Here is a 26,379-nt window from a genome sequence, read left to right as displayed (position 1 = left end):
GTGTATTGTTAAGAGTGGGTGTATTGTTAAGAGTGGGTGTATTAAGAGTGGGTGTATGGTTAAGAGTGGGTGTATGGTTAAGAGTGGGTGTATTGTTAAGAGTGGTGGGTGTATTGTTAAGAGTGGTGGGTGTATTGATAAGAGTGGGTGTATTGTTAAGAGTGGGTGTATTGTTAAGAGTGGGTGTATTGTTAAGAGTGGGTGTATTGTTAAGAGTGGGTGTATTGTTAAGAGTGGGTGTATTGTTAAGAGTGGGTGTATTGTTAAGAGTGGGTGTATTGTTAAGAGTGGGTGTATTGTTAAGAGTGGGTGTATTGATAAGAGTGGGTGTATTGTTAAGAGTGGGTGTATTGTTAAGAGTGGGTGTATTGTTAAGAGTGGGTGTATTGTTAAGAGTGGGTGTATTGTTAAGAGTGGGTGTATTGTTAAGAGTGGGTGTATTCTCCCGGCCAGAACAGCACCTCGGCCCCCAGATACACAGACGGTAGCAGATCCAGTACAGGCAACAGCAGCACCAACACAGCAGGCATGATGAGGCAATGAGAAAACACTGAGGAGAACACCTGGGACCTTCATGACTAATAGACAGCGTCCCAAACAGAGCCCCTATTCCCTGAACATAATGTCCACTCCCAATATAGAGCACTACTTTTGACCAGAGCCCATTAAGAAGTAGTGCACTACTTAGTGAATAGTGCCCATTAAAAAGTAGTGCACTACTTTTGCCCAGAACCCATTAAAAAGTAGTGCACTACTTAGTGAATAGTGCTCCATTCGGGATGCGAGCCATGTTGTAGTAAAGACTTGGTCACATGGTCTGAGACAACACTACCGGCAGACCGATAGCAATATCAGGACGACATCATCTCTCCCGTTCAGGAAGGTTTTTGAAGGCAACACCAGCTTACCACGTAAAGTAAAAAAATGACTTCTTTAAGGTGTTTTTTAAATTTATTTAATGAAGTTGCTACAACCCTGAAATACAGCAACATATAGATCAGGCTGGTGTAGTGCAGAAAACAGTTCCACGCACCAACTATACAGAGCAGGGTCATGCACAGCAGTTGGATTCTAATCAAAATCAAACTTTATTAGTCACATGCGCCCGAATACAAAAAAAAAAAAAAGTGTAGACCAGTGAAATGCTGACTTATGAGCCCCTAACCAACAACGTAGTTGTATGTGGATAAGCAATACAAGTAACGCCATATTCAAGTAACCTAATTAAAGAGCAGCAGTTAACTAACAATAGTGAGACTATATACAGGGGGTACCGGTACAGAGTCAATGTGGAGGCTATATACAGGGTATTACGGTACAGAGTCAATGTGGAGGCTATATACAGGGTGTTACGGTACAGAGTCAATGTGGAGGTTATATACAGGGTATTACGGTACAGAGTCAATGTGGAGGCTATATACAGGGGGTACCAGTACAGAGTCAATGTGGAGGCTATATACAGGGGGTACCAGTACAGAGTCAATGTGGAGGCTATATACAGGGGATACCAGTACAGAGTCAATGTGGAGGCTATATACAGGGTATTACGGTACAGAGTCAATGTGGAGGCTATATACAGGGTATTACGGTACAGAGTCAATGTGGAGGCTATATACAGGGGTACCGGTACAGAGTCAATGTGGAGGCTATATACAGGGTATTACGGTACAGAGTCAATGTGGAGGCTATATACAGGGGGTACCAGTACAGAGTCAATGTGGAGGCTATATACAGGGGTACCGGTACAGAGTCAATGTGGAGGCTATATACAGGGGGTACCGGTACAGAGTCAATGTGGAGGCTATATACAGGGGGTACCGGTACAGAGTCAATGTGGAGGCTATATACAGGGGGTACCGGTACAGAGTCAATGTGGAGGCTATATACAGGGGGTACCGGTACAGAGTCAATGTGGAGGCTATATACAGGGGGTACCAGTACAGAGTCAATGTGGAGGCTATATACAGGGGTACCGGTACAGAGTCAATGTGTGGGCTATATACAGGGGTACCGGTACAGAGTCAATGTGGAGGCTATATACAGGGGTACCGGTACAGAGTCAATGTGGAGGCTATATACAGGGGTACCGGTACAGTGTCAATGTGGAGGCTATATACAGGGTATTACGGTACAGAGTCAATGTGGAGGCTATATACAGGGGGTACCGGTACAGAGTCAATGTGGAGGCTATATACAGGGGTACCAGTACAGAGTCAATGTGGAGGCTATATACAGGGGTACCGGTACAGAGTCAATGTGGAGGCTATATACAGGGGTACCGGTACAGAGTCAATGTGGAGGCTATATACAGGGGTACGGTACAGAGTCAATGTGGAGGCTATATACAGGGGGTACCGGTACAGTGTCAATGTGGAGGCTATATACAGGGGGTACCAGTACAGAGTCAGTGTGGAGGCTATATACAGGGTATTACGGTACAGAGTCAATGTGGAGGCTATATACAGGGTATTACGGTACAGAGTCAATGTGGAGGCTATATACAGGGGTACCGGTACAGAGTCAATGTGGAGGCTATATACAGGGGGTACCAGTACAGAGTCAATGTGGAGGCTATATACAGGGGTACCAGTACAGAGTCAATGTGGAGGCTATATACAGGGGTACCGGTACAGAGTCAATGTGGAGGCTATATACAGGGGGTACCGGTACAGAGTCAATGTGGAGGCTATATACAGGGGGTACCGGTACAGTGTCAATGTGGAGGCTATATACAGGGTATTACGGTACAGAGTCAATGTGGAGGCTATATACAGGGTATTACGGTACAGAGGCAATGTGGAGGCTATATACAGGGTATTACGGTACAGAGTCAATGTGGAGGCTATATACAGGGTATTACGGTACAGAGTCAATGTGGAGGCTATATACAGGGGGTACCAGTACAGAGTCAATGTGGAGGCTATATACAGGGTACGGTACAGAGTCAATGTGGAGGCTATATACAGGGGTACCTGTACAGAGTCAATGTGGAGGCTATATACAGGGGTACCGGTACAGAGTCAATGTGGAGGCTATATACAGGGGTACCGGTACAGTGTCAATGTGGAGGCTATATACAGGGTATTACGGTACAGAGTCAATGTGGAGGCTATATACAGGGTATTACGGTACAGAGTCAATGTGGAGGCTATATACGGGTATTACGGTACAGTGTCAATGTGGAGGCTATATACAGGGTATTACGGTACAGAGTCAATGTGGAGGCTATATACAGGGGGTACCAGTACAGAGTCAATGTGGAGGCTATATACAGGGGTACCGGTACAGAGTCAATGTGGAGGCTATATACAGGGGGTACCGGTACAGAGTCATTGTGGAGGCTATATACAGGGGTACTGGTACAGAGTCAATGTGGAGGCTATATACAGGGTGTTACGGTACAGAGTCAATGTGGAGGCTATATACAGGGGTACCAGTACAGAGTCAATGTGGAGGTTATATACAGGGGGTACCGGTACAGAGTCAATGTGGAGGCTATATACAGGGGGTACCGGTACAGAGTCAATGTGGAGGCTATATACAGGGGGTACCGGTACAGTGTCAATGTGGAGGCTATATACAGGGTATTACGGTACAGAGTCAATGTGGAGGCTATATACAGGGTATTACGGTACAGAGTCAATGTGGAGGCTATATACAGGGTATTACGGTACAGTGTCAATGTGGAGGCTATATACAGGGTATTACGGTACAGAGTCAATGTGGAGGCTATATACAGGGGTACCAGTACAGAGTCAATGTGGAGGCTATATACAGGGGTACCGGTACAGTGTCAATGTGGAGGCTATATACAGGGTATTACGGTACAGAGTCAATGTGGAGGCTATATACAGGGTATACGGTACAGAGTCAATGTGGAGGCTATATACAGGGTATTACGGTACAGTGTCAATGTGGAGGCTATATACAGGGTATTACGGTACAGAGTCAATGTGGAGGCTATATACAGGGGTACCAGTACAGAGTCAATGTGGAGGCTATATACAGGGGGTACCGGTACAGAGTCAATGTGGAGGCTATATACAGGGGGTACCGGTACAGAGTCATTGTGGAGGCTATATACAGGGGTACTGGTACAGAGTCAATGTGGAGGCTATATACAGGGTGTTACGGTACAGAGTCAATGTGGAGGCTATATACAGGGGTACCAGTACAGAGTCAATGTGGAGGTTATATACAGGGGTACCGGTACAGAGTCAATTTGGAGGCTATATACAGGGGGTACCGGTACAGAGTCAATGAGGAGGTTATATACAGGGGTACTGGTACAGAGTCAATGTGGAGGCTATATACAGGGGTACCTGTACCTAGTCAATGTGGAGGCTATATACAGGGGGTACCGGTACAGAGTCAGTGTGGAGGCTAAATACAGGGTGTTACAGTACAGAGTCAATGTGGAGGCTATATCCAGGGGTACCGGTACAGAGTCAATGTGGAGGCTATTTACAGGGGGTACCGGTCAGAGTCAATGTGGAGACTATATACAGGGGGTACCGGTACAGAGTCAATGTGGAGGCTATATACAGGGGGTACCGGTACAGAGTCAATGTGGAGGCTATATACAGGGGTACCGTTACGGAGTCAATGTGGAGGCTATATACAGGGTGTTACGGTACAGTCAATGTGGAGGCTATATACAGGGTATTACGGTACAGTCAATGTGGAGGCTATATACAGGGGATACCGGTACAGAGTCAATGTGCCGGGGCACCGGTTAGTTGAGGTAATATGTACATAGAGTTATTAAAGTGACAATGCATAGATAATAACAACAGAGAGTAGCAGTGGTGTAAAAGAGGGGAGCAATGCAAATAGTCTGGGTAGTCATTTGATTATCTGTTCGGGAGTCTTATGGCTTTGGGGGTAGAAGCTGTTTAGGAGCCTCTTGGACCTAGACTTGGCACTCTGGTACCGCTTGCCATGCGGTAGCAGAGAGAAAAGTCTAACACTAGAGTGGCTGGATTCTGACAATTTTTAGGGCCTTCCTCTGATGCAGCCTGGTATAGAGGTCCTGGATGGCAGGAAGCTTGTCCCCGGTGATGCACTGGGCCGTACACACTACCCTCTGTAGTGCCTTGAGGTCGGAGGCTGAGACGTTGCCATAACAGGCGGTGTTGCAACTCGTCAGGATGCTCTCGATGGTGCAGCTGTTAAACCTTTTTGAGGATCTGAGGACCCATGCCAAATCTTTTGTCTCCTGTGGGGGAATAGGTTTTGTTGTGCCCTCTTCCCTTGTCTTGGTGTGCTTGGACTATGTTAGTTTGTTGGTGATGTGGACACCAAGGAACTTGAAGCTCTCAACCTGCTCCACTGCAGCCCCGGCGATGAGAATGGGGGCACGCTTGGTCCTTTTCTTTCCTGTAGTCCACAATCATCTCCTTTGTCTTGATCACGTTGAGGGAGAGGTTGTCCTGGCACCTCCCGGCCAGGTCTCTGACCTCCCCCCTATAGGCGGTCTCGTCGTTGAGGGAGAGGTTGTTGTCCTGGCACCTCCCGGCCTGGTCTCTGACCTCCCCCTATAGGCTGTCTCGTCGTTGAGGGAGAAGTTGTTGTCCTGGCACCTCCCGGCCAGGTCTCTGACCTCCTCCCTATAGGCTGTCTCGTCGTCGTCGGTGATCAGGCCTACGGTTCTGGTCTGGGTTGTTTTCTGACCGGTCTCATCATGTCAAAGCTTTCAATCATTTAAAAAAATTGGAGTTGTCAGCTGGTGAGCATAGCCTGGTCCCAGATCAGTTTGTTCTCTTGATAACTCCAATGCTGTCATTGTCAAGTTAAATGAGTGACAAGGAGTTGGCATGACAGCACAGACAGACTGGCACTCAGGCTAGAACTCAGGCTAGAACTCAGGCTAGAACTCAGGCTAGAACTCAGGCTAGAACTCAGGCTAGAACTCAGGCTAGAACTCAGGCTAGAACTCAGGCTAGAACTCAGGCTAGAACTCAGGCTAGAACTCAGGCTAGAACTCAGGCTAGAACTCAGGCTAGAACTCAGGCTAGAACTCAGGCTAGAACTCAGGCTGGCACTCAGACTGGCACTCAGACTGGCACTAAGACTGGCACTCAAGTAGGCACTCAACTGGCACTCCTAGAACTCAGGCTAGAACTCAGGCTAGAACTCAGGCTAGAACTCAGGCTAGAACTCAGGCTAGAACTCAGGCTAGCGTGATCATAGTTCCCTTCAACAACGATGACAAAACTCAATACAAAGGAAAGTAAGATACGATTTGTCGGCAAATCAATGATTCCTGAAACACAAGAGGCATAAAATATATCAAATATGAACATAATGTCCACTCCCAATATAGTGCACTACGTAGGAAAAATGGTACAAATTTGGGACACACACAATAATCAAGTTCAGTCCGTGGTCATCACCACCACCTAGCACTTCAAGTAACCAAGGCCATAATAACCCAATATCAAGTAACCAAGGCCATAATAACCCGATATCAAGTAACCAAGGCCATAATAACCCGATATCAAGTAGCCAAGGCCGTAATAACCCCATATCAAGTAGCCAAGGCCGTAATAACCCCATATCAAGTAGCCAAGGCCGTAATAACCCCATATCAAGTAACCAAGGCCGTAATAACCCCATATCAAGTAGCCAAGGCCGTAATAACCCCATATCAAGTAACCAAGGCCGTAATACTTCGATATCAAGTAGCCAAGGCCGTAATAACCCAATATCAAGTAACCAAGGCCATAATAACCCGATATCAAGTAGCCAAGGCCGTAATAACCCAATATCAAGTAACCAAGGCCGTAATAACCCGATATCAAGTAGCCAAGGCCGTAATAACCCAATATCAAGTAACCAAGGCCGTAATAACCCGATATCAAGTAGCCAAGGCCGTAATAACCCAATATCAAGTAACCAAGGCCGTAATAACCCGATATCAAGTAGCCAAGGCCGTAATAACCCGATATCAAGTAACCAAGGCCATAATAACCCCATATTTATTGAACCTTTATTTAACCAGGCAAGTCAGTTAAGAACAAATTCTTATTTTCAATGACGGCCTAGGAACAGTGGGATAACTGCCTGTTCAGGGGCAGAACAACAGATTTGTACCTTGTCAGCTCGGGGGTTTGAACTTGCAACCTTCCTGTTTCTAGTCCAACGCTCTAACCACTAGGCTACCCTGCCACCAAGTAACCAAGGCCATAATAACCCGATATCAAGTAACCAAGGCCGTAATAACCCCATATCAAGTAACCAAGGCCGTAATAACCCCATATCAAGTAACCAAGGCCGTAATAACCCCATATCAAGTAACCAAGGCCGTAATAACCCGATATCAAGTAACCAAGGCCGTAATAACCCGATATCAAGTAACCAAGGCCGTAATAACCCGATATCAAGTAACCAAGGCCGTAATAACCCGATATCAAGTAGCCAAGGCCGTAATAACCCGATATCAAGTAGCCAAGGCCGTAATAACCCGATATCAAGTAGCCAAGGCCGTAATAACCCGATATCAAGTAAGCATGGCCGTAATATGGCCTTACCCTGGGCCTACCCAACATGTCAGTAGTAAGTAATGTCAGTAGCTATTAAAATGTCTATGACATCTTTTTGTCAACGTAATACAGTATTTCAAACAAGGAACACACATTACAGATCAATAGACAGTTGCTTCAGTCCAAAGGAGGGAGAGAGTCCAGTATTGGTGGTCTGCAGTTCACAACCAACCAGCCAATGGTAAGCCACCAGCCAATGGTAAGCCACCAGCCAATGGTAAGCCAGCAGCTCAGACTCATACCCTTAGTAGTAGTCTTTAGAGTTGCTACTTTGGTGTGGGGTTTTCAGGTGTAGTGTACTTCGGAAGAGTGTACTCAGGGTCGCATAGTGCACACCGTAGAAAAATGTACAAAAACAGGATCGACGGTCCAGAACGACAGTCCAGATCGACGGTCCAGATCGACGGTCCAGATCGACGGTCCAGATCGACCAGTCCAGATCGACCGTCCAGATCGACCGGTCCAGATCGACGGTCCAGATCGACGGTCCAGATAGACGGTCCAGATCGACAGTCCAGATCGACAGTCCAGATCGACAGTCCAGATCGACAGTCCCTCCCTGTTTCAGTCCATTTTCTTCCGTGTGGTTTAAGTCCAATGTAGTCTACTCATATGTAGTGTAGCAGTATGTCAGTACACCTGGATGACCTCATCCCACTCCCTGACAGGCCACACCCCGTTGTCCTGCACGTTGGGCGGAGAGCTCTTCCAGTCCCAGGTCTTTACAGGTGTGTTCCAGGTAGGCCCATAGTTAGCCGATACATAGTCTACCGTCTCACAGGGGACACGAACCTTCAGGTCCATCAGCTCAGTCCAGCAGAGAGTAAACTTGGGGAACACATACCTAACAGAATGGGTAGGAGTCTCTGGTTAGTAAGTCTGGAATGGTATCAAAAACATCTTTAAAATATTATATATAGATATGATATAAATAATATATATATAATATTATATATAATATAATATATATATAATATAATATATAATATAATATATATAGGTCTTTCAGCATGACAATGATCCCAAACACACCGCCCGGGCAATGAAGGAGTTCTGGAGGTCCTGGAGTGGCCTAGCCAGTCTCCAGATCTCAACCCCATAGAACATCTTTGGAGGGAGTTGAAAGACCGTGTTGCCCAGCAACAGCCCCAAAACATCACTGCTCTAGAGGAGATCTGCATGGATGAATGGGCCAAAATACCAGCAACAGTGTGTGAAAACCTTGACTACGTTTGACCTCTGTCATTGCCAACAAAGGGTATATAACAAAGTATTGAGATAAACTTTTGTTATTGACCAAATACTTATTTTCCACCATAATTTGCAAATAAATGTATTAAAAATCCTACAATGTGATTTTCTGGATTTTTCCCCCTCATTTTGTCTGTCATAGTTGGAGTGTACCTATGATGAAAATTACAGGCCTCTCTCATCTTTTTAACTGGGAGAACTTACACAATTGGTGGCTGACTAAATACTTGTTTGCCCCACTGTATATATATATTATTTTTTAAAGCCCGCCATTCAATAAACTGAAGACTTCTTAGCAGGCGTTTGTTATAGTCACTAAGCAACAGTGTCTCAGCTCTATAACATACAGCAGAGTAAAACAGACACTTACTTGAATTTCTTCCCACTCTTAGCTTGGGTTCCTCCGTTCCACACAACGTCAGTTTCCTCATAGAAGAAGAAAATGTCCAGTTTAACATCCAGGCCTTGGAAGGACAGTTCCAGGCTATCCTCCACCTACACAGAGACACATAACAACATTAACCCTGGAAGGATGGTACCAGGCTATCCTCCACAGAGACACATAACAACATTAACCCTGGAAGGACGGTACCAGGCTATCCTACACAGAGACACATAACAACATTAACCCTGGAAGGACGGTACCAGGCTATCCTCCACAGAGACACATAACAACATTAACCCTGGAAGGATGGTACCAGGCTATCCTCCACAGAGACACATAACAACATTAACCCTGGAAGGATGGTACCAGGCTATCCTCCACAGAGACACATAACAACATTAACCCTGGAAGGATGGTACCAGGCTATCCTCCACAGAGACACATAACAACATTAACCCTGGAAGGATGGTACCAGGCTATCCTCCACAGAGACACATAACAACATTAACCCTGGAAGGATGGTACCAGGCTATCCTCCACAGAGACACATAACATTAACCCTGGAAGGATGGTACCAGGCTATCCTCCACAGAGACACATAACAACATTAACCCTGGAAGGATGGTACCAGGCTATCCTCCACAGAGACATAACAACATTAACCCTGGAAGGATGGTACCAGGCTATCCTCCACAGAGACACATAACAACATTAACCCTGGAAGGATGTTACCAGGCTATCCTCCACAGAGACACATAACAACATTAACCCTGGAAGGATGGTACCAGGCTATCCTCCACAGAGACATAACAACATTAACCCTGGAAGGATGTTACCAGGCTATCCTCCACAGAGACAGATAACAACATTAACCCTGGAAGGATGGTACCAGGCTATCCTCCACAGAGACAGATAACATTAACCCTGGAAGGATGGTACCAGGCTATCCTCCACAGAGACACATAACATTAACCCTGGAAGGACGGTACCAGGCTATCCTCCACAGAGACACATAACAACATTAACCCTGGAAGGACGGTACCAGGCTATCCTCCACAGAGACACATAACATTAACCCTGGAAGGACGGTACCAGGCTATCCTCCACAGAGACACATAACAACATTAACCCTGGAAGGACGGTACCAGGCTATCCTCCACAGAGACACATAACAACATTAACCCTGGAAGGACGGTACCAGGCTATCCTCCACAGAGACACATAACAACATTAACCCTGGAAGGACGGTACCAGGCTATCCTCCACAGAGACACATAACAACATTAACCCTGGAAGGATGTTACCAGGCTATCCTCCACAGAGACAGATAACAACATTAACCCTGGAAGGATGGTACCAGGCTATCCTCCACAGAGACAGATAACATTAACCCTGGAAGGATGGTACCAGGCTATCCTCCACAGAGACACATAACATTAACCCTGGAAGGACGGTACCAGGCTATCCTCCACAGAGACACATAACAACATTAACCCTGGAAGGACGGTACCAGGCTATCCTCCACAGAGACACATAACAACATTAACCCTGGAAGGACGGTACCAGGCTATCCTCCACAGAGACACATAACAACATTAACCCTGGAAGGATGGTACCAGGCTATCCTCCACAGAGACACATAACATTAACCCTGGAAGGATGGTACCAGGCTATCCTCCACAGAGACACGTAACATTAACCCTGGAAGGACGGTACCAGGCTATCCTCACAGAGACACATAACATGAACCCTCGAAGGATGGTACCAGGCTATCCTCCACAGAGACACATAACATTAACCCTGGAAGGACGGTACCAGGCTATCCTACACAGACACATAACACCATTAACCCTGGAAGGATGGTACCAGGCTATCCTCCACAGAGACAGATAACAACATTAACCCTGGAAGGATGGTACCAGGCTATCCTCCACAGAGACAGATAACATTAACCCTGGAAGGACGGTACCAGGCTATCCTCCACAGAGACACATAACATTAACCCTGGAAGGACGGTACCAGGCTATCCTCCACAGAGACACATAACAACATTAACCCTGGAAGGACGGTACCAGGCTATCCTCCACAGAGACACATAACATTAACCCTGGAAGGATGGTACCAGGCTATCCTCCACAGAGACACGTAACAACATTAACCCTGGAAGGACGGTACCAGGCTATCCTACACAGAGACACATAACATTAACCCTGGAAGGATGGTACCAGGCTATCCTCCACAGAGACACATAACATTAACCCTGGAAGGACGGTACCAGGCTATCCTACACAGAGACACATAACACCATTAACCCTGGAAGGATGGTACCAGGCTATCCTCCACAGAGACACATAACAACATTAACCCTGGAAGGATGGTACCAGGCTATCCTCCACAGAGACACATAACAACATTAACCCTGGAAGGATGGTACCAGGCTATCCTCCACAGAGACACATAACATTAACCCTGGAAGGATGGTACCAGGCTATCCTCCACAGAGACACATAACATTAACCCTGGAAGGATGGTACCAGGCTATCCTCCACAGAGACACATAACACCATTAACCCTGGAAGGACGGTACCAGGCTATCCTCCACAGAGACAGATAACAACATTAACCCTGGAAGGATGGTACCAGGCTATCCTCCACAGAGACAGATAACATTAACCCTGGAAGGACGGTACCAGGCTATCCTCCACAGAGACACATAACATTAACCCTGGAAGGACGGTACCAGGCTATCCTCCACAGAGACACATAACAACATTAACCCTGGAAGGACGGTACCAGGCTATCCTCCACAGAGACACATAACAACATTAACCCTGGAAGGATGGTACCAGGCTATCCTCCACAGAGACACATAACACCATTAACCCTGGAAGGACGGTACCAGGCTATCCTCCACAGAGACACATAACAACATTAACCCTGGAAGGACGGTACCAGGCTATCCTCCACAGAGACACATAACAACATTAACCCTGGAAGGACGGTACCAGGCTATCCTCCACAGAGACACATAACAACATTAACCCTGGAAGGACGGTACCAGGCTATCCTCCACAGAGACACATAACAACATTAACCCTGGAAGGACGGTACCAGGCTATCCTCCACAGAGACACATAACAACATTAACCCTGGAAGGATGGTACCAGGCTATCCTCCACAGAGACACATAACCATTAACCCTGGAAGGATGGTACCAGGCTATCCTCCACAGAGACACATAACATTAACCCTGGAAGGACGGTACCAGGCTATCCTCCACAGAGACACATAACAACATTAACCCTGGAAGGACGGTACCAGGCTATCCTCCACAGAGACACATAACATTAACCCTGGAAGGATGGTACCAGGCTATCCTCCACAGAGACACGTAACATTAACCCTGGAAGGACGGTACCAGGCTATCCTACACAGAGACACATAACATGAACCCTGGAAGGATGGTACCAGGCTATCCTCCACAGAGACACATAACATTAACCCTGGAAGGACGGTACCAGGCTATCCTACACAGAGACACATAACACCATTAACCCTGGAAGGATGGTACCAGGCTATCCTCCACAGAGACACATAACAACATTAACCCTGGAAGGATGGTACCAGGCTATCCTCCACAGAGACACATAACAACATTAACCCTGGAAGGATGGTACCAGGCTATCCTCCACAGAGACACATAACATTAACCCTGGAAGGATGGTACCAGGCTATCCTCCACAGAGACACATAACATTAACCCTGGAAGGATGGTACCAGGCTATCCTCCACAGAGACACATAACACCATTAACCCTGGAAGGACGGTACCAGGCTATCCTCCACAGAGACAGATAACAACATTAACCCTGGAAGGATGGTACCAGGCTATCCTCCACAGAGACAGATAACATTAACCCTGGAAGGACGGTACCAGGCTATCCTCCACAGAGACACATAACATTAACCCTGGAAGGACGGTACCAGGCTATCCTCCACAGAGACACATAACAACATTAACCCTGGAAGGACGGTACCAGGCTATCCTCCACAGAGACACATAACAACATTAACCCTGGAAGGACGGTACCAGGCTATCCTCCACAGAGACACATAACACCATTAACCCTGGAAGGACGGTACCAGGCTATCCTCCACAGAGACACATAACAACATTAACCCTGGAAGGACGGTACCAGGCTATCCTCCACAGAGACACATAACAACATTAACCCTGGAAGGACGGTACCAGGCTATCCTCCACAGAGACACATAACAACATTAACCCTGGAAGGACGGTACCAGGCTATCCTCCACAGAGACACATAACAACATTAACCCTGGAAGGATGGTACCAGGCTATCCTCCACAGAGACACATAACATTAACCCTGGAAGGATGGTACCAGGCTATCCTCCACAGAGACACGTAACATTAACCCTGGAAGGATGGTACCAGGCTATCCTCCACAGAGACACATAACAACATTAACCCTGGAAGGATGGTACCAGGCTATCCTCCACAGAGACACATAACAACATTAACCCTGAAAGGACGGTACCAGGCTATCCTCCACAGAGACACATAACAACATTAACCCTGGAAGGATGGTACCAGGCTATCCTCCACAGAGACACATAACATTAACCCTGGAAGGATGGTACCAGGCTATCCTCCACAGAGACACGTAACATTAACCCTGGAAGGACGGTACCAGGCTATCCTACACAGAGACACATAACATGAACCCTGGAAGGATGGTACCAGGCTATCCTCCACAGAGACACATAACATTAACCCTGGAAGGACGGTACCAGGCTATCCTACACAGAGACACATAACGCCATTAACCCTGGAAGGATGGTACCAGGCTATCCTCCACAGAGACAGATAACAACATTAACCCTGGAAGGATGGTACCAGGCTATCCTCCACAGAGACAGATAACATTAACCCTGGAAGGACGGTACCAGGCTATCCTCCACAGAGACACATAACATTAACCCTGGAAGGACGGTACCAGGCTATCCTCCACAGAGACACATAACAACATTAACCCTGGAAGGACGGTACCAGGCTATCCTCCACAGAGACACATAACATTAACCCTGGAAGGATGGTACCAGGCTATCCTCCACAGAGACACATAACATTAACCCTGGAAGGACGGTACCAGGCTATCCTACACAGAGACACATAACATGAACCCTGGAAGGATGGTACCAGGCTATCCTCCACAGAGACACATAACATTAACCCTGGAAGGACGGTACCAGGCTATCCTACACAGAGACACATAACACCATTAACCCTGGAAGGATGGTACCAGGCTATCCTCCACAGAGACACATAACAACATTAACCCTGGAAGGATGGTACCAGGCTATCCTCCACAGAGACACATAACAACATTAACCCTGGAAGGACGGTACCAGGCTATCCTCCACAGAGACACATAACAACATTAACCCTGGAAGGATGGTACCAGGCTATCCTACACAGAGACATATAACAACATTAACCCTGGAAGGACGGTACCAGGCTATCCTCCACAGAGACACATAACAACATTAACCCTGGAAGGATGGTACCAGGCTATCCTCCACAGAGACACATAACATTAACCCTGGAAGGACGGTACCAGGCTATCCTCCACAGAGACACATAACAACATTAACCCTGGAAGGATGGTACCAGGCTATCCTCCACAGAGACACATAACATTAACCCTGGAAGGATGGTACCAGGCTATCCTCCACAGAGACACATAACATTAACCCTGGAAGGATGGTACCAGGCTATCCTCCACAGAGACACATAACACCATTAACCCTGGAAGGACGGTACCAGGCTATCCTCCACAGAGACACATAACACCATTAACCCTGGAAGGACGGTACCAGGCTATCCTCCACAGAGACACATAACAACATTAACCCTGGAAGGACGGTACCAGGCTATCCTCCACAGAGACACATAACAACATTAACCCTGGAAGGACGGTACCAGGCTATCCTCCACAGAGACACATAACAACATTAACCCTGGAAGGATGGTACCAGGCTATCCTCCACAGAGACACATAACATTAACCCTGGAAGGATGGTACCAGGCTATCCTCCACAGAGACACATAACATTAACCCTGGAAGGATGGTACCAGGCTATCCTCCACAGAGACACATAACACCATTAACCCTGGAAGGACGGTACCAGGCTATCCTCCACAGAGACACATAACAACATTAACCCTGGAAGGACGGTACCAGGCTATCCTCCACAGAGACACATAACAACATTAACCCTGGAAGGATGGTACCAGGCTATCCTCCACAGAGACACATAACATTAACCCTGGAAGGATGGTACCAGGCTATCCTCCACAGAGACACATAACATTAACCCTGGAAGGACGGTACCAGGCTATCCTCCACAGAGACACATAACATGAACCCTGGAAGGATGGTACCAGGCTATCCTCCACAGAGACACATAACATTAACCCTGGAAGGACGGTACCAGGCTATCCTCCACAGACACATAACACCATTAACCCTGGAAGGATGGTACCAGGCTATCCTCCACAGAGACAGATAACAACATTAACCCTGGAAGGATGGTACCAGGCTATCCTCCACAGAGACAGATAACATTAACCCTGGAAGGACGGTACCAGGCTATCCTCCACAGAGACACATAACAACATTAACCCTGGAAGGACGGTACCAGGCTATCCTCCACAGAGACACATAACATTAACCCTGGAAGGATGGTACCAGGCTATCCTCCACAGAGACACGTAACATTAACCCTGGAAGGACACCAGGCTATCCTACACAGAGACACATAACATGAACCCTGGAAGGATGGTACCAGGCTATCCTCCACAGAGACACATAACATTAACCCTGGAAGGACGGTACCAGGCTATCCTACACAGAGACACATAACAACATTAACCCTGGAAGGATGGTACCAGGCTATCCTCCACAGAGACACATAACAACATTAACCCTGGAAGGATGGTACCAGGCTATCCTCCACAGAGACACATAACAACATTAACCCTGGAAGGACGGTACCAGGCTATCCTCCACAGAGACACATAACAACATTAACCCTGGAAGGATGGTACCAGGCTATCCTCCACAGAGACATATAACAACATTAACCCTGGAAGGACGGTACCAGGCTATCCTCCACAGAGACACATAACAACATTAACCCTGGAAGGATGGTACCAGGCTATCCTCCACAGAGACACATAACATTAACCCTGGAAGGACGGTACCAGGCTATCCTCCACAGAGACACATAACAACATTAACCCTGGAAGGATGGTACCAGGCTATCCTCCACAGAGACACATAACATTAACCCTGGAAGGACGGTACCAGGCTATCCTCCACAGAGACACATAACAACATTAACCCTGGAAGGATGGTACCAGGCTATCCTCCACAGAGACACATAACACCATTAACCCTGGAAGGACGGTACCAGGCTATCCTCCACAGAGACACATAACAACATTAACCCTGGAAGGACGGTACCAGGCTATCCTCCACAGAGACACATAACAACATTAACCCTGGAAGGACGGTACCAGGCTATCCTCCACAGAGACACATAACAACATTAACCCTGGAAGGACGGTACCAGGCTATCCTCCACAGAGACACATAACAACATTAACCCTGGAAGGATGGTACCAGGCTATCCTCCACAGAGACACATAACATTAACCCTGGAAGGATGGTACCAGGCTATCCTCCACAGAGACACATAACATTAACTCTGGAAGGACGGTACCAGGCTATCCTCCACAGAGACACATAACAACATTAACCCTGGAAGGACGGTACCAGGCTATCCTCCACAGAGACACATAACATTAACCCTGGAAGGATGGTACCAGGCTATCCTCCACAGAGACACATAACAACATTAACCCTGGAAGGACGGTACCAGGCTATCCTCCACAGAGACACATAACAACATTAACCCTGGAAGGATGGTACCAGGCTATCCTCCACAGAGACACGTAACATTAACCCTGGAAGGACGGTACCAGGCTATCCTACACAGAGACACATAACATGAACCCTGGAAGGATGGTACCAGGCTATCCTCCACAGAGACACATAACATTAACCCTGGAAGGACGGTACCAGGCTATCCTACACAGAGACACATAACACCATTAACCCTGGAAGGATGGTACCAGGCTATCCTCCACAGAGACACATAACAACATTAACCCTGGAAGGACGGTACCAGGCTATCCTCCACAGAGACACATAACATTAACCCTGGAAGGATGGTACCAGGCTATCCTCCACAGAGACACATAACAACATTAACCCTGGAAGGACGGTACCAGGCTATCCTCCACAGAGACACATAACATTAACCCTGGAAGGATGGTACCAGGCTATCCTCCACAGAGACACGTAACATTAACCCTGGAAGGACGGTACCAGGCTATCCTACACAGAGACACATAACATGAACCCTGGAAGGATGGTACCAGGCTATCCTCCACAGAGACACATAACATTAACCCTGGAAGGACGGTACCAGGCTATCCTACACAGAGACACATAACACCATTAACCCTGGAAGGACGGTACCAGGCTATCCTCCACAGAGACACATAACAACATTAACCCTGGAAGGACGGTACCAGGCTAGCCTCCACAGAGACACATAACAACATTAACCCTGGAAGGACGGTACCAGGCTATCCTCCACAGAGACACATAACAACATTAACCCTGGAAGGACGGTACCAGGCTATCCTCCACAGAGACACATAACAACATTAACCCTGGAAGGATGGTACCAGGCTATCCTCCACAGAGACACATAACATTAACTCTGGAAGGATGGTACCAGGCTATCCTCCACAGAGACACATAACATTAACCCTGGAAGGATGGTACCAGGCTATCCTCCACAGAGACACATAACACCATTAACCCTGGAAGGATGGTACCAGGCTATCCTCCACAGAGACACATAACAACATTAACCCTGGAAGGATGGTACCAGGCTATCCTCCACAGAGACACATAACAACATTAACCCTGGAAGGATGGTACCAGGCTATCCTCCACAGAGACAGATAACAACATTAACCCTGGAAGGATGGTACCAGGCTATCCTCCACAGAGACACATAACATTAACCCTGGAAGGACGGTACCAGGCTATCCTCCACAGAGACAGATAACATTAACCCTGGAAGGACGGTACCAGGCTATCCTCCACAGAGACACATAACAACATTAACCCTGGAAGGACGGTACCAGGCTATCCTACACAGAGACACATAACAACATTAACCCTGGAAGGACGGTACCAGGCTATCCTCCACAGAGACACATAACATTAACCCTGGAAGGATGGTACCAGGCTATCCTCCACAGAGACAGATAACATTAATCCTGGAAGGACGGTACCAGGCTATCCTCCACAGAGACACATAACAACATTAACCCTGGAAGGACGGTACCAGGCTATCCTACACAGAGACACATAACAACATTAACCCTGGAAGGACGGTACCAGGCTATCCTCCACAGAGACACATAACATTAACCCTGGAAGGATGGTACCAGGCTATCCTCCACAGAGACACATAACATTAACCCTGGAAGGACGGTACCAGGCTATCCTCCACAGAGACACATAACAACATTAACCCTGGAAGGATGGTACCAGGCTATCCTACACAGAGACACATAACAACATTAACCCTGGAAGGACGGTACCAGGCTATCCTCCACAGAGACACATAACAACATTAACCCTGGAAGGACGGTACCAGGCTATCCTCCACAGAGACACATAACAACATTAACCCTGGAAGGATGGTACCAGGCTATCCTCCACAGAGACACATAACAACATTAACCCTGGAAGGATGGTACCAGGCTATCCTCCACAGAGACACATAACAACATTAACCCTGGAAGGATGGTACCAGGCTATCCTCCACAGAGACACATAACAACATTAACCCTGGAAGGATGGTACCAGGCTATCCTACACAGAGACACATAACAACATTAACCCTGGAAGGACGGTACCAGGCTATCCTCCACAGAGACAGATAACATTAACCCTGGAAGGACGGTACCAGGCTATCCTCCACAGAGACACATAACATTAAATAACCCTGGAAGGATGGTACCAGGCTATCCTCCACAGAGACACATAGCATTAACCCTGGAAGGATGGTACCAGGCTATCCTCCACAGAGACACATAACATTAACCCTGGAAGGATGGTGTACCAGGCTATCCTCCACAGAGACACTAACAACATTAACCCTGGAAGGACGGTACCAGGCTATCCTCCACAGAGACACATAACATTAAATAACCCTGGAAGGATGGTACCAGGCTATCCTCCACAGAGACACATAACACCATTAACCCTGGAAGGATGGTACCAGGCTATCCTCCACAGAGTCACATACAACATTAACCCTGGAAGGATGGTACCAGGCTATCCTACACAGAGACACATAACAACATTAACCCTGGAAGGACGGTACCAGGCTATCCTCCACAGAGACAGATAACATTAACCCTGGAAGGACGGTACCAGGCTATCCTCCACAGAGACACATAACATTAACCCTGGAAGGATGGTGAGGCTATCCTCCACTATAGACACATAACAACATTAACCCTGGAAGGACGGTACCAGGCTATCCTCCACAGAGACACATAACATTAAATAACCCTGGAAGGATGGTACCAGGCTATCCTCCACAGAGACACATAGCATTAACCCTGGAAGGATGGTACCAGGCTATCCTCCACAGAGACAGATACAACACGTTGACTGGGAATACATCTGAAATGGCACCCTATTCACTATTTAGTTCACTACTTGTGACCAGGACTCAGGTCAAAAGTAGTGCACTATAGAATAGGGTGCCATTTGAACCACACATAACGAATCAACATGATGTTTCTAATAGTACACTTTATGATCTGATACTTTACCTTTCCGAACTTGTGTTTCAACGGAAGGCCAGCCTTGTGAAAAGCTTGAGAGATATCATGTCTGTAGTCTTTAATCCAGATGCCCAGGTCCACATCTTTACTGTAGGGAATGATGCCACACTGCCGAAACCAACCTGTGGAGACATGAGTAGAGACGAAGGCCATGTTAACCTGTAGGGAGTGATACTATAGGGAGTGATACTATAGGGAGTGATACTATAGGGAGTGATACTATAGGGAGTGATACTATAGGGAGTGATACTATAGGGAGTGATACTATAGGGAGTGATACTATAGGGAGTGATACTATAGGGAGTGATACTATAGGGAGTGATACTATAGGGAGTGATACTATAGGGAGTGATACTATAGGGAGTGATACTATAGGGAGTGATACTATAGGGAGTGATACTGTAGGGAGTGATACTATAGGGAGTGATACTATAGGGAGTGATACTATAGGGAGTGATACTATAGGGAGTGATACTATAGGGAGTGATACTATAGGGAGTGATACTATAGGGAGTGATACTATAGGGAGGGAGTGATACTATAGGGAGTGATACTATAGGGAGGATACTATAGGGAGTGATACTATAGGGAGTGATACTATAGGGAGTGATACTATAGGGAGTGATACTGTTAACCTGTAGGGAGTGATACTGTAGGGAGTGATACTATAGGGAGTGATACTATAGGGAGATACTATAGGGAGTGATACTATAGGGAGTGATACTATAGGGAGTGATACTATAGGGAGTGATACTATAGGGAGTGATACTATAGGGAGTGATACTGATAGGGATGATACTGTAGGGAGTGATACTATAGGGAGTGATACTATAGATGATACTATAGGGAGTGATACTATAGGGAGTGATACTATAGGGAGTGATACTATAGGGAGTGATACTATAGGGTGATACTATAGGGAGTGATACTATAGGGAGTGATACTGTAGGGAGTGATACTATAGGGAGTGATACTATAGGAGTGATACTATAGGGAGTGATACTATAGGGAGTGATACTGTAGGGAGTAGAGTGGGATGACTATAGGGAGTGATACTATAGGGAGTGATACTATAGGGAGTGATACTATAGGGAGTAGATACTAAGGCCATGTTAACCTGTAGGGAGTGATACTATAGGGAGTGATACTATAGGGAGTGATACTATAGGGAGTGATACTGTTAGGGAGTGATACTGTAGGGAGTGATACTATAGGGAGTGATACTATAGGGAGTGATACTATAGGGAGTGATACTATAGGAGTGATACTATAGGGAGTGATACTATAGGGAGTGATACTATAGGGAGTGATACTGTAGGGAGTGATACTATAGGGAGTGATACTATAGGGAGTGATACTATAGGGATGATAACCTATAGGGAGTGATACTATAGGGAGTGATACTATAGGGAGTGATACTATAGGGAGTGATACTATAGGGAGTGATACTATAGGGAGTGATACTATAGGGAGGCCATGATACTGTAGGGAGTGATACTATAGGGAGTGAGACTAAGGCTATGTTAACCTGTAGGAGTGATACTATAGGGAGTGATACTATAGGGAGTGATACTATAGGGAGTGATACTATAGGGAGTGATACTGAAGGCCATGTTAACCTGTAGGGAGTGATACTATAGGGAGTGATACTGTAGGGAGTGATACTATAGGGAGTGATACTATAGGGAGTGATACTGAAGGGAGTGATACTATAGGGAGTGATACTATAGGGAGTGATACTATAGAAGGCCAGTGATACTATAGGGAGTGATACTATAGGGAGTGATACTATAGGGTGATACTATAGGAGTGATACTATGTTAACCTGTAGGGAGTGATACTGATAGGGAGTGATACTATAGGGAGTGATACTATAGGGAGTAGAGATGAAGGCCATGTTAACCTGTAGGGAGTGATACTATAGGGAGTGATACTATAGGGAGTGATACTATAGGGAGTGATACTATAGGGAGTGATACTATAGGGAGTAGAGATGAAGGCCATGTTAACCTGTAGGGAGTGATACTATAGGGAGTGATACTATAGGGAGTGATACTATAGGGAGTAGAGATGAAGGCCATGTTAACCTGTAGGGAGTGATACTATAGGGAGTGATACTATAGGGAGTGATACTATAGGGAGTGATACTATAGGGAGTGATACTATAGGGAGTAGAGATGAAGGCCATGTTAACCTGTAGGGAGTGATACTATAGGGAGTGATACTATAGGGAGTGATACTATAGGGAGTGATACTATAGGGAGTGATACTATAGGGAGGGAGTGATACTATAGGGAGTAGAGGGATGATACTGGCCATGTTAACCTGATAGGGAGTGATACTATAGGGAGTGATACTATAGGGAGTGATACTATAGGGAGTGATACTATAGGGAGTGATACTATAGGGAGTGATACTATAGGGAGTAGATATGAAGGCCATGTTAACCTGGGGACCTGATACTATAGGAGTGATACTATAGGGAGTGATACTATAGGGAGTGATACTATAGGGAGTGATACTATAGGGAGTGATACTATAGGGAGTAGATACTGAAGGCCATGTTAACCTGGGGAGTGATACTGTAGAGGCCATACTATAGGGAGTGATACTATAGGGAGTGATACTATAGGGAGTGATACTATAGGGAGTGATACTATAGGGAGTGATACTATAGGGAGTGATACTATAGGGAGTGATACTACTATAGGGAGTGATACTGATACTATAGGGAGTGATACTATAGGGAGTGATACTATAGGGAGTGATACTATAGGGAGTGATACTATAGGGAGTGATACTATAGGGAGTGATACTATAGGGAGTAGAGATGAAGGCCATGTTAACCTGTAGGGAGTGATACTATAGGGAGTGATACTATAGGGAGTGATACTATAGGGAGTGATACTATAGGGAGTGATACTATAGGGAGTGATACTATAGGGAGTGATACTATAGGGAGTGATACTATAGGGAGTGATACTGTAGGGAGTGATACTATAGGGAGTGATACTGTAGGGAGTGATACTGTAGGGAGTGATACTGTAGGGAGTGATACTATAGGGAGGGATACTATAGGGAGGGATACTATAGGGAGTGATACTATAGGGAGTGATACTATAGGGAGTGATACTATAGGGAGTGATACTATAGGGAGTGATACTATAGGGAGTGATACTATAGGGAGTGATACTATAGGGAGTGATACTATAGGGAGTGATACTATAGGGAGTGATACTATAGGGAGTGATACTATAGGGAGTGATACTATAGGCCAGTGATACTATAGGGAGTGATACTATAGGGAGTGATACTATAGGCCAGTGATACTGTAGGGAGTGATACTATAGGGAGTAGAGACTATAGGCCATGTTAACCTGTAGGGAGTGATACTATAGGGAGTGATACTGTAGGGAGTGATATACTAGGGGAGTGATACTGTAGGGAGTGATACTATAGGGAGTGATACTATAGGGAGTAGATACTAAGGCCATGTTAACCTGTAGGGAGTGATACTATAGGGAGTGATACTATAGGGAGTGATACTATAGGGAGTGATACTATAGGGAGTGTTACTATAGGGAGTGATACTGTAGGGAGTGATACTATAGGGAGTGATACTATAGGGAGTGATACTATAGGGAGTGATACTATAGGGATACTATAGGGAGTGATACTATAGGGAGTGATACTATAGGGAGTGATACTATAGGCCAGTGATACTGTAGGGAGTGATACTATAGGGAGTGATACTGAAGGCCATGATACTGTAGGGAGTGATACTATAGGGAGTGATACTATAGGGAGTGATACTATAGGGAGTGATACTATAGGGAGTAGATACTATGCCAGGAGTGATACTATAGGGAGTGATACTATAGGGAGTGATACTATAGGGAGTGATACTATAGGGAGTGATACTATAGGGAGTGATACTATAGGGAGTGATACTGTAGGGATACTATAGTGATACTATAGGGAGTGATACTGTAGGGAGTGATACTATAGGGAGTGATACTATAGGGAGTGATACTATAGGGAGTGATACTAAGGCCATGTTAACCATAGGGAGTGATACTATAGGAGTGATACTATAGGGAGTGATACTATAGGGAGTGATACTATAGGGAGTAGATACTATAGGGAGTGATACTATAGGGAGTGATACTATAGGTAGGAGTGATACTATAGGGAGTGATACTATAGGGAGTGATACTGTAGGGAGTGATACTATAGGGAGTGATACTATAGGGAGTGATACTATAGGGAGTGATACTATAGGGAGTGATACTATAGGGAGTGATACTATAGGGAGTGATACTATAGGGAGTGATACTATAGGGAGTGATACTATAGGGAGTGATACTATAGGGAGTGATACTATAGGGAGTGATACTATAGGGAGTGATACTATAGGGAGTGATACTATAGGGAGTGATACTATAGGGAGTGATACTATAGGGAGTGATACTATAGGGAGTGATACTATAGGGAGTGATACTATAGGGAGTGATACTATAGGGAGTAGAGACGAAGGCCATGTTAACCTGTAGGGAGTGATACTATAGGGAGTGATACTATAGGGAGTGATACTATAGGGAGTGATACTATAGGGAGTGATACTATAGGGAGTGATACTATAGGGAGTAGAGACGAAGGCCATGTTAACCTGTAGGGAGTGATACTATAGGGAGTGATACTATAGGGAGTGATACTGTAGGGAGTGATACTATAGGGAGTGATACTGTAGGGAGTGATACTATAGGGAGTGATACTATAGGGAGTGATACTATAGGGAGTGATACTATAGGGAGTGATACTATAGGGAGTGATACTATAGGGAGTGATACTATAGGGAGTGATACTATAGGGAGGGATACTATAGGGAGTGATACTATAGGGAGTGATACTATAGGGAGTGATACTATAGGGAGTGATACTGTAGGGAGTGATACTATAGGGAGTGATACTATAGGGAGTGATACTATAGGGAGTAGATACTGAAGGCCATGTTAACCTGTAGGTGAGGGAGGATACTGTAGGGAGTGATACTGTAGGGAGTAGAGACGAAGGCCATGTTAACCTGTAGGGAGTGATACTATAGGGAGGGATACTATAGGGAGTGATACCATAGGGAGTGATACCATAGGGAGTGATACTATAGGGAGTGATACTATAGGGAGTGATACTATAGGGAGTGATAATATAGGGAGTGATACTATAGGGAGTGATACTATAGGGAGTGATACTACAGGGAGTGATACTGTAGGGAGTGATACTATAGGAGGATACTATAGGGAGTGATACTATAGGGAGTGATACTATAGGAGTGATACTATAGGGAGTGATACTATAGGGAGAGATACTATAGGGAGTGATACTATAGGGAGTGATACTATAGGGAGTGATACTATAGGGAGTGATACTATAGGGAGTGATACTATAGGGAGTGATACTATATACTATAGGGAGTGATACTATAGGAGTGATACTATAGGGAGTGATACTGTAGGGAGTGATACTATAGGGAGTGAGACTGAAGGCCATGTTAACCTGTAGGGAGTGATACTGATACTGTAGGGAGTGATACTGTAGGGAGTGATACTATAGGGAGTGATACTATAGGGAGTGATACTAGAGGGAGTGATACTGAAGGCCATGAATACTGTAGGGAGTGATACTGTAGGGAGTGATACTATAGGGAGTGATACTATAGGGAGTGATACTATAGGGAGTGATACTATAGGGAGTAGATATGAAGGCCATGTTAACCTGTAGGGGAGTGATACTATAGGGAGTGATACTATAGGGAGTGATACTATAGGGAGTGATACTATAGGGAGTAGAGATGAAGGCCATGTACTATAGGGAGTGATACTATAGGGAGTGATACTATAGGGAGTGATACTGTAGGGATACTATAGGGAGTGATACTATAGGGAGTGATACTATAGGGAGTGATACTGTAGGGAGTGATACTATAGGGAGTGATACTATAGGGAGTGATACTATAGGAGTGATACTATAGGGAGTGATACTATAGGGAGTGATACTATAGGGAGTGATACTATAGGGAGTGATACTATAGGGAGTGATACTATAGGGAGTGATACTATAGGGAGTGATACTATAGGGAGTGATACTGTAGGGAGTGATACTGTAGGGAGTG

At 45.9% G+C, this 26,379-nt stretch overlaps 1 protein-coding gene and 1 long non-coding RNA gene across 6 annotated transcripts in view; one reads left to right on the top strand and one right to left on the bottom strand.

Annotated features, from left to right (window-relative positions):
• The first annotated feature begins 1,213 nt into the window (after positions 1-1,213).
• On the top strand, positions 1,214-4,083 carry LOC127929582 (uncharacterized). 4 transcript variants are annotated; one of them, XR_008135261.1, is made up of 4 exons: positions 1,214-1,307; positions 2,697-2,853; positions 3,506-3,741; positions 3,971-4,083. It is a non-coding gene; the product is annotated as an uncharacterized LOC127929582 (long non-coding RNA). The 4 variants fall into 4 exon arrangements; XR_008135259.1 differs by having other exon boundaries at positions 1,284-1,346; positions 2,658-2,853; XR_008135260.1 differs by lacking the exon at positions 1,214-1,307 and adding an exon at positions 1,313-1,541.
• Positions 4,084-6,117: 2,034 nt separating this feature from the next.
• The window catches only part of fktn (fukutin), a 32,333-nt gene continuing 12,071 nt past the window's right edge, over positions 6,118-26,379 (bottom strand). For both annotated transcript variants that reach the window (XM_052517539.1, XM_052517540.1), the window contains exons 7-9: positions 20,199-20,332; positions 9,166-9,290; positions 6,118-8,388 (exon numbers count right to left, since the gene is read on the bottom strand). In XM_052517539.1, the coding sequence (XP_052373499.1) occupies positions 8,175-8,388; positions 9,166-9,290; positions 20,199-20,332 (473 nt within the window). In that variant the 3' untranslated portion in view covers positions 6,118-8,174. The remainder of the gene's footprint in view (positions 8,389-9,165; positions 9,291-20,198; positions 20,333-26,379) is intronic.

This window comes from Oncorhynchus keta, unplaced genomic scaffold (assembly GCF_023373465.1).
Source record: "Oncorhynchus keta strain PuntledgeMale-10-30-2019 unplaced genomic scaffold, Oket_V2 Un_scaffold_8424_pilon_pilon, whole genome shotgun sequence".
Lineage (NCBI taxonomy): Eukaryota > Metazoa > Chordata > Actinopteri > Salmoniformes > Salmonidae > Oncorhynchus > Oncorhynchus keta.
The sequence above is the reverse complement of the archived record's forward strand: the minus strand, read 5'-3'. Positions and strand labels throughout refer to the sequence as shown.